Source organism: Lynx rufus, unplaced genomic scaffold (genome assembly GCF_022079265.1).
Source record: "Lynx rufus isolate CCGP_SWC_20201006 ecotype Redwood Valley unplaced genomic scaffold, mLynRuf1.p SCAF_7, whole genome shotgun sequence".
Lineage (NCBI taxonomy): Eukaryota > Metazoa > Chordata > Mammalia > Carnivora > Felidae > Lynx > Lynx rufus.
The window spans coordinates 55,716,953-55,731,781 of record NW_025814889.1 but is presented as its reverse complement, the minus strand read 5'-3'; the positions used below and the strand labels follow the sequence as shown (position 1 = coordinate 55,731,781).

General features: G+C 37.1%; 1 protein-coding gene across 1 annotated transcript in view; it reads left to right on the top strand.

The window, feature by feature from the left end:
• Window positions 1–6,240, top strand: part of ST8SIA1 (ST8 alpha-N-acetyl-neuraminide alpha-2,8-sialyltransferase 1) — a 143,917-nt gene extending 137,677 nt beyond the window's left edge. The window contains exon 5 of the mRNA XM_047067144.1: window positions 5,221–6,240. Coding sequence (XP_046923100.1) covers window positions 5,221–5,707 — 487 coding nt within the window. The 3' untranslated portion in view covers window positions 5,708–6,240. The remainder of the gene's footprint in view (window positions 1–5,220) is intronic.
• Window positions 6,241–14,829: the final 8,589 nt, after the last annotated feature.

The following is a 14,829-nucleotide window of genomic DNA, read 5'->3' as shown; positions in this document are numbered from 1 at the left end:
TGAAGATTTCATTTACCAGAATTCATTAATTATCTTTTTAAATTGCCAATAGCTGTTTCTTGTTTCCTAAATATTGTTTTTCGTTTTGTAGCATCCTAGTCTTACTTAATGAATGCAGTAAGCGATTAATATTACTAAACAAACCATTACAGATCTTAAGAGTTTTCTTCTGTCCCTTGAATGATATTGGTTTCCTGTGAGTTCTTTGATTCTTCCATTTTGTTCTCTCTCATAGTGCAGTCTTTCCTTCAGTATCTTCTGATCTTAGCTATCTGTTCTTGTTTAACAACTGGAAGCTCTATGCAGAGACTGAACCTATCACAGGTAGGCTTTACCCTTGGTTGAGAGGGTAGCAAGGTGGTTTTCTTCTGGGTGATGCCCAAATGTCATTATATGTCTTTTCTCTTGGACCAGTGTCAATATTCTACTTAGGAACTATAAGCTTGACTACCAATATTGTATGAGTTGAAAAGAATCTTCAGTTTCCCCTGGGCTGGGCCAGCTCCGGGCACAGAGTCACTGTTTCTCCCAAGAGGCTCATATTCTCTTCATGCTACCCACAGTGATAATTGACCAGTGCAAGATTTTAGGGTTCAATCTACTTGAATGTTCTAGTGCGCATAATCTCAATAATAACCTTGTTGATTTTTCCAAGACACTCAACTTCTCAGTATTTTCTGCCTTTAGGCATGGGGCACTGCTACCTTTTAGAGCAATGCTCAGCAAATTAGCTTATGCCCTGGTTTCTTTCTATAAGCACTTTGTTTTTCAGAGGTAACTTAGATTTGGGGATTCATTGAAGGTTTTCCTTTTTTGTTTTCAAGGTGGATACAGATCTTTAAAAATATATTTTCTTTCATGTCTAGAGATTTGCTGTAAGAGGCAAGAACTGGACCCTTAGCTTTCCTTATTCTATTCAGTTTAAAACTGAAGCTGAAAATTTAACCCTTTTCATTACCTGCAATTCCCTTTGGATTACTTATCTATGCTTTTGTCCATTTTCATGTCAGTATATCAATATCATCAGACTCTATAGTAGTATCAGTATTGAGCTTCTATATTTCTATTTGTTGAAAATATTTTTCAGAGTCATTCCCTTTTTTAAAGTTTATTTATTTATTTTTGAGGTGGTGGGGGAGAGAGAGAGGGAGAGAAAATTCCAAGCAGGCTCCATGCTGTCAGCACAGAGCCTGATGTGGGGCTTGATCTCACACACCAGGAGATCATGACCTGAGCTGAAATCAAGGGTCAGATGCTAACTGACTGAGCCACCCAAGTGCCCCAGTGTCATCATTCCCTTTTTATTTTAGTTATCTTATTTTCATGGTGATGAAATTTCACATCTTGACATAATCAATTTTGTCAATATTTTCCTTTGTAGAAAGATATTTTGCAAATGGCTGATAAATTCACAGTTGTGAATAAACTTTAAATGTTTATCTTATCTTGAATTTTCTTGTCAAATATGAATCTATTCCCCCTTAAAACTTCAAATTGTTAAGTAGTTAGTTGATATTAATTGCTTAAAATTTCAATGATTTTTGCTTTATTATCATGTATTAAATTTATTTATAAAATGCTGTATTTTGGGGGCGCCTGGGTGGCGCAGTCGGTTAAGCGTCCGACTTCAGCCAGGTCACGATCTCGCGGTCCGTGAGTTCGAGCCCCGCGTCGGGCTCTGTGCTGACGGCTCAGAGCCTGGAGCCTGTTTCCGATTCTGTGTCTCCCTCTCTCTCTGCCCCTCCCCCGTTCATGCTCTGTCTCTCTCTGTCCCAAAAATAAATAAACGTTGAAAAAAAAAATTAAAAAAAAATGCTGTATTTTTGTTGATACATTTTTCAATTTCATGCCCATATTCATTATATATTTAATCATTTCTATTTTTTATTAAAAATAGATTCATTGGCCAATCTCACTTCATTTTCTTCTTTTTTTCAATTTAACAGTTTTCCATTTATATAGTACACAACTTTGTGAGCTAAGTTGTAAAAATCAAAAGATGAATAGGATTTTCACTTGTCTTCAAGGAGGACACAGTCTTGGAGGGTAGAATCAGTCCATACTAGAAGTTCCAAGAAGACTCCTTTGAAAGCTTAACTTGGAAGGAAAGAATGAATAATTTTTAGAAGGAGAAGTCTGAGTCTTGATGCTTAAGCAGAACTTCACCAAGGCAATGAATGGATGAGCCAAAAGGAAACTGTCATTGTAAAAAATGAGGACAGGTGCACGTACAAGGATGGCTGGAGCATAGGGTGAGGGTATAGAGAGAATCTGAGTATGAGGCTGGAAAGATAAGCTGGAGCACTACTCTTTATAATTCTAGTTGCATTTTTTAATGTTAGTAAAATTCAAGCCACCCTTATTAAGCTCTTGATCAGGATAGCATTAAATATATTAGGTGTACCATAAATAAGTATTGAGTTGAATTAAGTTCTTAGATAATATCATTTGTGGAAGAATGGGGCAGGTAAAAATAATAAAATGGTACATGTAGGCTGGTTCTTTAACATTGACAAAAAATTAAGCCTATAGTAAATTCAAGATGTGTGTTGTTTTTCAAAGTTAAAACTCAAGGAAGACTGCCCTCTTCAAGAATAATCAGTCAGCTTTAAGGCAGGGAACACAAAATCAATTTCCCTGATTTTATTGGAGCTGTCTGTAATTCTCATTAGTGTGTAGTCCACTACAAAGATAGGGATAATTTCTATTAGCCAGCAGAGTGATGTGGAATAGGACCCATTCTGCACAGCAATAAGGAGGAAATGGAAACAAGAAAGGGAACCGATAGAAGTAGACTAATTGCTCTAGAATGTTGATATGGTGAAATGAAAATCTAGAATCTAGCTTGGGAACCAGTACAAGCATATGGCGAAGTGTCTCATACTAAGTTCTAACCATGTTTAGAAGATAGAAGGGAATAATTCGGTGGAGACAGAAAGATTAAATGTTCTAAAGAGGGGAGATCCACTTTAGAACATGAGTTCTTTAGAAAGTATGAAACGGTTTGTCCCAAGACACAGAAAGGAAGAGGGAGCTCTTCTCCCTGTTAGAATTGCAATAAGGATAAAATTAGAAGATGTAAAGAAAGACATGTTGAAGATAGATGCAGAGAGCCAGACAGCTTACCCGGATGGCTTTGGTCTAAGTCTATCCACAGGACACCTGCATCAGAATCACCAGGGAGTGAGCATCCTGAGTCACTCTCATCAGAATTACTAAGCACAACTTAGTAGAGTTGGGAGGGAGGAATTTGTGTTGGTCAGGCTGGCCCAGCTCCAGAATATGTTTAAATGTGCTTCCATGGTTTCTTCTAGGATAGAGTGATTCCACTTACAAACCCTGTTACCTCTTTTCTGTTTGTCAGGGCCTAGACAAATTTGCTAAAACAGGCTGCTGAATCAAGGACATGAGGAAAACTTGGGCAATTTTCCTCCTTTGAGAAAATTGCTTAAGGAATACTCCTTTCTTGGCAGGCAGAGTTAATGACACTGATTGCACATAAAATCCTGTGGATTTATTTACTCAGAATTTTAATTTCACGTGTTTATGATGAAGCCTGCCAACATGTTATGGCTCCATTCTATTCTTAGATGCTTCTGCTCTACCTGCACATAACGTGAGATGGGTGACTGCCCTGTGTGAAAGAAAACAAAAGTGGCAAGACCCTAGTGTAGTTCATTGTCTTTTTTCTCTTTTTATACTTGATCTATGTCAACAACCTCCTAACTGCTCTCCAAGTCACCAGCCTCTTCCTTACCCAGATCACCAGAGTTACCTTTTTTAACACAGACTGACAACTACACAAATGATGAAATATTTGTAATGCAAATAGTAAGTGCTGTGAGTACTCACTGCTGTAAAGTTTCCCCATCACTGCAGAATGAAGTCCAAACAAATTAGAGACACATGAGGTTTTTTGCAACATGTCTTATCTTCAACCACTACCTCTACCATTCCCAACTCCCACCTTCCAGGGAAACAGAATCCTCAATAATTCTGTCAGTACACTTTTACCCTTGCCTGTGACCAAAGTGTTTCTTTTAGTTTAGTTGCTATTCTTCATGTTGTTCCCCACAGGAGGTGTGGGACTCAGTGTCATCCCCTGTCTGTAGCTTTCTCAGGCTCCACTCCTCTCCCAAGGCAGGATTAATTATTTTTTCATCTGTATTCCACAGTACTTTATACAAATATCAACTGTTCCATTTAGCACATTATGTTGCACTCATTTATATTTTTGTTCCTGCAATTGGACTTGAATTTTTTGAGAACAAAAATTGGGTCATTAAATTTTCAACTCCCCAGTACCTGACCCATAGGATGTATACCATCAATTTTAGTTGAATGCACTTGAACCAGAGATCCTCTCTTTATTGAACCCAAACTGAAAGAACATAGGAAAAAAGAGTTCTTTGGAGCAAGCAATGTGGTCAACTCTGTCAGCATCATTTGATAGTAGTAATGAGTCTTTTTTTCAGTGTAAAATTATAGTTATAATATTTCAGTTAATCTGAATACTTCTACTATCATAGAATTTCAATGGGAAGAAGTATCTTCAAGGTGGTTCCTTTGATTTGCAGATGAGGAAACCAGTCCTGTGCTTATATCAGATTGGACAAGTAGTTTTTATCCAAATCCTATCCAATAACCAAAACCCTTTGTGAATTTATGAGTATTAAACCATCTTTACATTCCAGGCAAAAAATTCTGGGAGAACAAAATATACAGTGCATTTTAGTTCAGAGGGAATTCTGGTAAGGAACCTTAATCAGAATTTAAGATGTTAGGTTTGGCCGAAGCCAAGCAACTTGATGAGAGATAATTGGTAAGATGAAGGAAGATTTTAATTTTTTAAAATTTTTTATTTATTTTTGAGAGAGAGAGTGAGAGACAGAATGTGAGTGGGGGAGGGGCAGAGAGAGGAGGGGACACAGAATTCAAAGCAGGCTCCAAGCTCCATCCACACTGTCAGCACAGAGCCCAACCTGGAGCTCGAACTGTGAGATCATGACCTGAGCTGAAGTCAGATGGTTAACCGATTAAGCCACCCAGGCACCCAAATCAAGGAGGATTTTAAATACAAGTGAAGCATTTTTCATCGTTTTCATGTCCTCTGCCTCCCTCCTGCCGAGATAATGTGAACTATCAGGGCCATCAGAAGAATAGAGTGGGTTTTGATGAGTTCCTTTTCTTCAGGTTTAATTGACTTCTTCTCTTTAATAGGTTTCAGAATCTGCTGTGGTCCAGGAAGACATTTGTGGACAACATGAAAATCTATAACCACAGTTACATCTACATGCCTGCTTTTTCTATGAAAACAGGAACAGAGCCATCCCTCCGGGTTTATTATACACTGTCAGATGTTGGTGCCAATCAAACAGTGCTCTTTGCCAACCCCAACTTTCTGCGTAGCATTGGAAAGTTCTGGAAGAGTAGGGGAATCCATGCCAAGCGCCTGTCCACAGGACTTTTTTTGGTGAGTGCAGCTCTGGGCCTTTGTGAAGAGGTAGCCATCTATGGTTTCTGGCCCTTCTCTGTGAATATGCATGAACAGCCCATCAGCCACCACTACTACGATAATGTCTTGCCCTTTTCTGGCTTCCATGCCATGCCAGAAGAATTTCTCCAGCTCTGGTATCTTCATAAAATTGGTGCACTGAGAATGCAGCTAGACCCATGTGAAGACACTCCATTCCAGCCCACTTCCTAGGGACCATGGGAAAAGAAAGAACTGAGCCAGGGTATTTTTGTTAGATTTTTTACATGACTCCAAAAGGAAATGGTCAAGTCGTTTCATGGATTCACATGGGCCACTTGGAAAAACAAAACAAAACAAAACAACTACAAACCCCCAAGAGAAACTCTACTTTGATGATGGCTTGGAAGACAAACAAGAAATGAAACATCCTATGAAATATTTTGTAGATTGTGGATTTGCAACTAGTAACATGCTGATGGAGTATGGAGTTGGTGAAACACATTTACATGGTTCTGATCTAGACGGTGCAGTTCACAAACAAAACAGAACTCTAGCTGCTGAGGCTGAGCAATTAATCAAGGTAGAGTAAAGGAAATGCCAGGGCAAAGTGTTACTGATTATCAACACAATCTGGATTAAAAAAAACCTATCATATATTATAGAACATAGGTTTTTAAAAAAATTAATATTTATTTTTGCCCTATTGAGGGGCAGTGAGTGGGTGATGAGGTAGATTAAAAAAAAACCTTACTGAGTAATAAAGATATGAAACACTACAGCTAATTATTGTGATTTGTTGAACCAAGTCTATGTTAACTTTAGTCTCCTTCCATTTAAAAAATGTTAAATAAGAATTGCTTCTTCTCCTTTTGTCAAATCTACTTAGACAATGTGAATGAAGCATTGTAGAATTTAGACTGTGTTGGTTCATAGTCTGGATAATGTGAGATACTTTCTCTCCTCAGAATTGAGGGCATAAACTCCATTGTAGGCCTGCATTATTTAAGCCTATTTGTATTATTATGTTATTTCAGTGCAAAAAGGCTGCAAATATGAGTGCATTATTTATTTGCAAATTGGCATAATCGTCTTCCTAATTTAATGCTCAGAGATGAAGTAAAGCACAATGATGTAAGGTTTAGTCTGGAAACAGACTGGAGGGCACATCCCTTTTCTATCTACCATTGTATATTATTCACTCCAAGATACATGCAAACAAAACATGCATATATTTATGTACACACACACACACATACACACAGGTAAACAAAGCTCATTCCCATACAAGTAGGAAAGCTGAACCCACATGACCTAGTATGGCAAAATCTGTACCATTGTCAAAGAGCTACAAATATATATTATTTGTAATAATAATACAAATACAAATAATACACCACCTCACCTTGATAAAAGACAGGCCGGCTTACTGCTGCTTCTCATAGTGCTCACACCAGCGTCACCCCCAAATGCTTACCCCAAATGAGCAGAATTGTTTTACTCATTCTGACTCTCCCTAACATCTCATGAATGGACCTTGTGTTGAGGGTGGTGACACAAGGCATGATTCATACAAGTAAAGGGATGTGAATTTGTAGATGTTGATTCCCCTGATAGTAGCAGGTAAGGCTACTGCGAAAGCTTTTTACATCAGCTTTCACACTGCAAACAAACTCTACTGACAGATTACAAGCAGCCAAATGTGTTTACATGTAAGAGGAAGATAAAAGAGGCCTCTCGTTGTCTTTGTGCTTTGGAATGCCTTAATCTAAAGGGAGACACTAGAAATCACTCTTTTCATTCTTTTAAATGTCATCAGAATGTAAGCAAACTATGCCAAAAAGTTCTGCTTCATTTTTAATGGTAGAGACTTAGTATACCACATAAATTAAAACAGGTGACAGTTTTTGGTGGGTTAATTTAAAAGATACTGAGTCAATGAAGCCCTTGGAAAAATTCAACATCATTGGAATAGGCAATTTCTAAATAAGAGTAAATATTGAGGTTATTATAGAAATCAGCTGTTAAAAATGACTGGTTGACATAACACAGATTATACTGATATTTGGAAAGTTAAGAATTTGAGAGTATTGATATCTTGTAGAACTGATTTGCTATTTTGATTCTATATTGCTGCAAAGAGGTAATGAGACTGTACTATGAGTGAGTTATAGTAAATATGCACTATATGTGAAAGCCTAAACCTATTTCTTCTTTAGACCTATTATTATTTAATAATTACCGTAGAAAGGAATACATTTGTACCTACACACTTCATCAAAGGTAAAAGGGCTAATGAAAAACATATATCTCACACGAATTAGTACTTTAACTGATGAAATTGTTAAAATGTAATTAATGAGCTCCCTAAAACCCATACGTCACAGTTCCACTGAAACTGCTATTTGGAAATTTCACATCTTGTTATGATTTCTGGGATAGATTTACATAATATAGTGTGCAATTTTTAGTCTATACATTTGTGGCTTTGGAAAGGCAAACAGAAATGGCCTGAGATGATAATGTTAATTTAGACCAGTACTTCTCAACTGGGGTAATTCCCCTCCCCTATCTGTGACATTTGGCAAGGTCTAGAAACATTTTTGATTGTCATGATTTGGAAGATGCTACTGGCATCTACTGGACAGAGGCCAGGGATCCCACTAAACATTCTACAGTGCAGAGACCAGCCCCCCACAGCAAAAATTACCCATTCTAGAACATTAATAGTGTCAATGTTGAAAATGCTGGATTAGACCAAAAGAATACTTTGACTGCCCCAACTTTTCTTCACTTAAGGATACATATACATGCTCACATCATTCAAAGTATGACTACCATTGAACGAGAATGTTTTCTTAGAGCAGATTGCAGTTGGCATTATTTTATACTGACAATGCATAGGTATGCCATCCATATTCCCTTTCTTGTGGTTAGATAGATGTATCTAAACTTAGAAATGTGTGTGTGTGTGTGTGTGTGTGTGGATAGGGGCATTATAGCATAGGCTATACATGTCTGTCCTTCTTGAAATACGTGTGTCCCTAAGTGAGGATCTCTCCAGAATTATCTTGCAGAATAGTCTGGAATACTCTATTACTATTAAGAAGTTGAATTCTAAGCACCTATTATTTTATCTGAAACTGAGAACTTCAGAATTGGACCTCATACTTTGCCAAATTTGGTCAATGACATTTTAATACTGCTGACCCTTAAGGTTAGCTGAGAAGATATTCAGGTTATAGTAGACACAGTCAGTAAGAAAATATTTCATCACTTTCAACGCATCTGCCAAAAGAGGGAGTCAACCTCTCTAATCTTTAAATTGCTTTTTATTGACGAAAACTAGGTTGCTCCATGGGGGCAAGAGAGGGGGTGAAGAGACTGAAAATGGGTACCTGGTATGAGTTTTTAACTTTTATCAGCTCCAGTTTGAGAATTACACTGATGCTAAGGATCATGAGTAAGGGTCACCTCCATTTAATTTTAATCACACGTTAGCAAAATTAAGATGGGTGAAGGATTAAGTCATTCTCCAAGATAGAAAAGTGATTTTTATATGAAATATTTTTATATGGAAGAGGACAGTGGATACATATGCTTTATATAGAGTATTTGACCAACAGTTTACATAACATTGTGCATCTGAACTGCAACTAACACATGACGTTAAGGAGTGCCCCTGGGATTTTGCTTCCATATAGTTCACTGTTATTTTAACAAGGTAATATTCCAAAATGATACAAATGACCCCAAAAGGCAGATGTTCAGACAATACCTATTGGAGTTTTTGATGTCTCATGACCTTCTCTTGGCTGCAAACTTTCTTTGGATACATATAACTTATACCTGGAGCAATGGGCAACACAGTTTAACAATCTACATGGAAAATAATGGAAGAAATCCCAGGATTCTGAATTTGACAAAAATATTCTCAGTCAGAAGCTCTACAGAAGTGTTATAGACTATTCCAAATAGAAAAAAAATATCAATGACGTTTCTTCTTGTTACCTACTGTCATAGTTTTGTAATTTTATTATAGATAGCTTTCCATTTCTTTGTTTGAAAAATCAGCCATCTGTAATTTTAACTTTTATATTTAAAAATGTTGACTGTGTGAAAATTTTAACCGACAAATCCTTGTTAGGTGAGACCTAAAAGGTCACAGTCCGCCAAAAACTTTAGGGAATTCTTATTCCTATGAAAATTTTCCCACCAGAACCAGGTAATAATATCTGCTCTGTTTAGAGTTCCAGAGATCAAGAGCTGTAAAGACTTTTGTGAGAATCTGAGGGAAAATATGGGGAGGAGTAAGGACTGAGAGCAGTACTGTGCTTTTTATTTCTTCATCTTCCCAGGGTAGAGGCTGACTCTCAGACTCTGACTTTTAGTCAGCACGCATCAAGAAACAGCTACAAGACACCTGAAACTTAGATCAAGCCCCCAGCAAAGTGTGTAGTAACTATAACTAAACATGACCAGCAATTTTAGCAGTTTCAATCCACCGTGTGCCAGGGAGAGGATGAGGCAAGTGGAGAGGAGGAGACAACCCTACTCCCAAGCTTTCAGTACGCAAGTCAGAGAAATCTCTGCCCTTGACCTTGGCTTTCCAGCACTATCTATTTCTGCTGACTACCAGGGAAGCTGGCTTGTCTCTGGGGTCAAGCTTGTAGTCTTGTGACTGGAGAATTGGTGTGGAAATTTGCTAAGATGCTTGAAATTTTACACTGCTATAAACAGTTTTTTTTCCTCTTAAACTTGTGCTCTCTAAATTTGGGTGTCCTGTGACAGAATTCTAGTCACCCTGACCTAATTATGGCCCTGTCAGTGATTATTAAAAATGGAGCTTTTTTTTCTCCATGCAGATGAATTTTCTAAGTTCTTGAAGTCAGGGAGATATCAAGTATAGCTGACCCTTGAATGACACAGGTGTGAACTGCGTGGGTCTGCTTATACATGGATTTTTTCTAATATACTACAGTACTGTAAATGTATTTTCCTTATTATTTTCTTAATATTTTCTTTTCTGTAACTTATGTAACTTACTTTATTGTAAGAAAACAGTATATAATGCAAATAACATAAAATATGTGTTAATCGACTGTTAATGTTGTTGGTAATGCTTCTGGTCAATAATAGGCTATTAGTAGTTATGTTTTGGGGCAGTCAAAAGCTGTATGCAGATTTTTGACTGCACGGCAGGGTTGGGACCCCCAATCCCACATTGTTCAGGTGTCAACTATTTTCCACCGGTTCTTGTATAGTTTCTTTAAAAGCCCTGGACACTGATCCAAAAGAATCCAGAAGCTTAGAATGCGACTCCTAACCGTGAAGGCAGAATATTTAGGTTGTACACTATAAGAGTCCTATTTTGTAAGAAGAAAGACACTTAACATGAAGCTACAATTGCTGTAGCCTTTTTCCTTCCTATCATAAGAAAATGGATACTACTGGCTTACCCTCAGCCAAGAATTTACCCTCAGTCTCTTGCAGTTTTTACATACATCCTAGAGGTGAGGGATCGAAAGAGACATGTGGAAGGAAGGCTCATTCAAACATAACACGGCCTCTGCTCATCATCACAATACGGAAGAAGTACATATTTCTGTTAAAGCCCATGGCTATAACTTTTTTAAAGCACAAGAGAGGAATTATATTTTATGGTCACTTGTTTGCCTACCTCCTGTGTGTTCTTATTGATCCCTACATTGTGCTAAAATCCCTTCTAACTTTGCTTTTCTGTTAAAGCTGTAGGATATAATCAATGATGCAAAGCTGCCTGGGAGTTTTATAGAGTAATATTCAAATATATTGATCATGTCTCTTTCTGCTTCTACATAATTAGATTTTCTCCAGTTATTTGTCATTTTAAAAGTGTATGTGTCACATGATACCAGTAAACATCTAAGAAATGTGATTTTTATCCAGGGAGGAGAAATTGGGAGTCAGATGTGTCTGTTTTTCTCTGCATAGGAAGCGAAATGGAAAATTGTAATAAAGAAGGGTTTAACCAAAATGAAAAAGAGAAAGAGGAAATCAGGATTTTAATTGTGAAGGACCACTGACAGGGATCTTAGTGTGAAGCTAAGCCCAGAGCACAGAGGCTGTTGTCCTTGAGCGCAGTCCCAAGAATAGAACCTTCCAAAACCTTTTAAAGGAAATATATTGTTATGCAGTAATTATGGCTCATGATGAAAAGACTCTAGAAGAAGCAGTGTGAGAACCAGGTTGTGAGACACTTAGGGAAGAAGATGGAAGAGTGGCACCTGTTTACCTACTTGGATCCTTCTGCCCCTCTTCGAGTTACGCTTTCCTTGGTGTCTATGTTGGGATATACAAATGCTGCCATTTTCATATCCCCTTTTTGTCTCCACTTTGACACATATGCAAGATTATTATTTAGGTCTCCTGTCATGATGAGGCAGCAATGGTAGGAAGTGAAGGTGACCCTTTGAAACATGGTCACCATATGCATGGTGAGAGAAAGATTTAGATGCATTTTCTCCTCTCTGTTTTAGTGTAAACACACACACACACACACACACATACACACACACACACACGCACACACACACCTTGCATTATTTATGCCCATTGAAAAGAGAAAAATGTCTGGCTAGGTGGGGGTGGCAGAGGGTGCCTTAACTTTTTCTGGCTTGGCTCCCACTTCCTTTTGTATTTCCTTCATGTACCTGTCTCTTTAGAGGTGTAGCCATGTCTGTTCCAAGTTGTATCTTTACCATCAGCAAGAACTCTTATAACTGTAGTGAATGTGACTATTTTATATAAATGCACAATAGTATATAGGCCTTGGAGATGTCTGATAACTGTATGTAAATATCTTTTGTTGAAGTAGTAGAACCTTCTCACAAAGAGCTCCTTAGGTGATAGCTACAGGAGAACTAAGATGATTAGATTCAAATATGTGTTTCTCCAGCAAATACTAGCTTTCATGGAAGCAAGGAAACAATTTGTTTCTGTTTCTCATTCACTCTTAAGCACCAATTCTTTGGGCTTTCTTGTCCGTAAGTTACTATAGATATCCCTCTCATACAGGATTCACAATTTGTAGTGATTGATGGTCACAGGGGTACATCAGAGTCAGACATTAGAGGGAAGGGGAGAGAACAGACAAGTAGAAGCTCCATTGAAAAGCTTGTTTAATTTTTTAAAAGTCTAGAACATTATTAGAACTCTACCACACAGCATAGTTGGTCTAAAAAGTTTTGAAAAAGTTTCTTGCTGGTCTCTTTAAGTTGACTATTGCACCTTATATATCCTTCCACATATGTGAAAACTGTTTTTCAAGAGCAAATTTGCAGGGGCGCCTAGGTAGTTCAGTCAGTTAAGTGTCCAACTCTTGATTTCGGCTCAGGTCATGATCTCACAGTTCATGAGTTCGAGCCATACATCAGGCTCTGTACTGATGGCACAGAGCCTGCTTGGGATTCTCCTCTCTCTCTCTCTCTCTCTCTCTGCCCTTTCTCCTTCTCTCTTTCTCTATCTCTCTAAAAATAAATAAATAAACTTAAAAAACTAGCATATTTGCAGCTTGGAAGTAAGAGAAAAATAGAAATTCAAATATTCTTTCTCATACAGTGTAGCTTGATTACTGGTCCATGGGGGCAATAATTCTGGAAAAGATCTTAGATTAGACTATAAAACTGAAATAATCTTTGAAGTATACATGGAATTACTTTTTCCTAATGAAGCTAAATTCTGTTGGCAGGAGGTGTGGGGAAAATCAATGCTCTTCAATTTCTTCTTTAAGTTTAATATAAAATGTAGCAGGTAAGAAAAAACTTTAACTTGTACTTTTTATACTGTGACTTGAAAAAAAAGTATCTATCTCAGTTGGTTCTACTGAGCGGTTTCCACAGAATCTAAATGTAATGTCATAGGAGGAGGTTTGCTGTAAAAACATGTCTTTTTCTTTGGTGTGTTCATTGTAATTATGGCTGGTAGTGAGAAGATTCAGTAAGTCTCAATTTCTCTACCTCCCTTACTTGGAGAAAATTTGGAAATGTACCCTGTGAATAAAATGATTTTTTTTATAGTGTGTGAAATCTTTTTATTTCCCAGAAGCGTATGGGTAATTCTGTTTCCTTTTCTCTTCCTTCTATTTTGTATCTATATCAGCTACACTGATTTTTTTTCCTTCTAGATGAAAACTCATGCTGCTTGGTGAGAAAATTATTTTAGAAATACAGAATTATAAATGCTATGAATAGAATTTAGAACGCTATTGTTACTCTTATGCAGGTGAAAGGCATTCTCTATTGGGCACAGTAGAAAGAAAATTGAGCATTTATTTAATGTGATATATGTACATGAGCCTATTTTTTTCCAGTGATAAGATTTTCCCTTTATGTAATGAATCAATATCAGTATGTGTGTCCTAGAGTTCCTTAATAAACTGCTAACAAGATTCAAAATATTTAGATTTCCCTTCTGCTCATATGGGTGACCTTGACACACCTGGGTATGACTTCTTCTCTGAATTATTTAGATAATTGCTTCAAACTCCCATTTCCCTTGGGATCTAGTGGCCCAGTTCTGCCAGACACTCTCAACAAGATGGACATCAGGAAAAGTGACCTTGGTCCATCCTTTATCATACATTCACCTCAGAAATTGATCAAGGTGCTTTGTACAGATCTCCTTATTAACTCTCTTGAGTTCAAGGCACACAACAGACTTTTGAGCTACAGCTATTTTAAGAAGGTCATTCTATTACCTAATGTTAAAACTTCATGGTGTTTAGCTGAATCATTCAGGGGTAAAAAAGGCAGGCCTCTGAAATAAATGTGGGTTACCCTAACCTATTCTCAGACCATATGAGGAAAACAGATTTAACTTGTTTTTACCAACTATCATTAAGTAAAGGAAAATCTAGATATTACTGAGTTCAAGAACATTCAAAAACAGATATTAAGAAATCCAAAGCATTAATTACTCAAGAATCTCTAAACCTAAAAAGAAGGTAATTACAAGTCACAGACTAGATTTTTGCTTGAAAACTTGTTATTTTGGAGATACAGATTCTTGTTGATATAAAGATGTAGGATTATTGAATCGAATCTTGTGATGTTCATTGTGAATGATCTGGAGAACATGGGATGAAGTTGAGAACATATCTAATTATACTTAACACGTATAATTCTAGGTTTGTTATCTAGTTTCTAAGATTTTGAGAATATGGGAAAACAAGTCTTTTGTTATTTCTTTTATATAGAATTAAAGTTGTTTCTTTCCCCCACAAAGACATGGTCTCCAGGCATGAATTAAAAAATCAGTATTTGGGAACATTTTTGTGGTAAATAATGCAATCAAAAGTTAGATTAAAAGGCAATCAA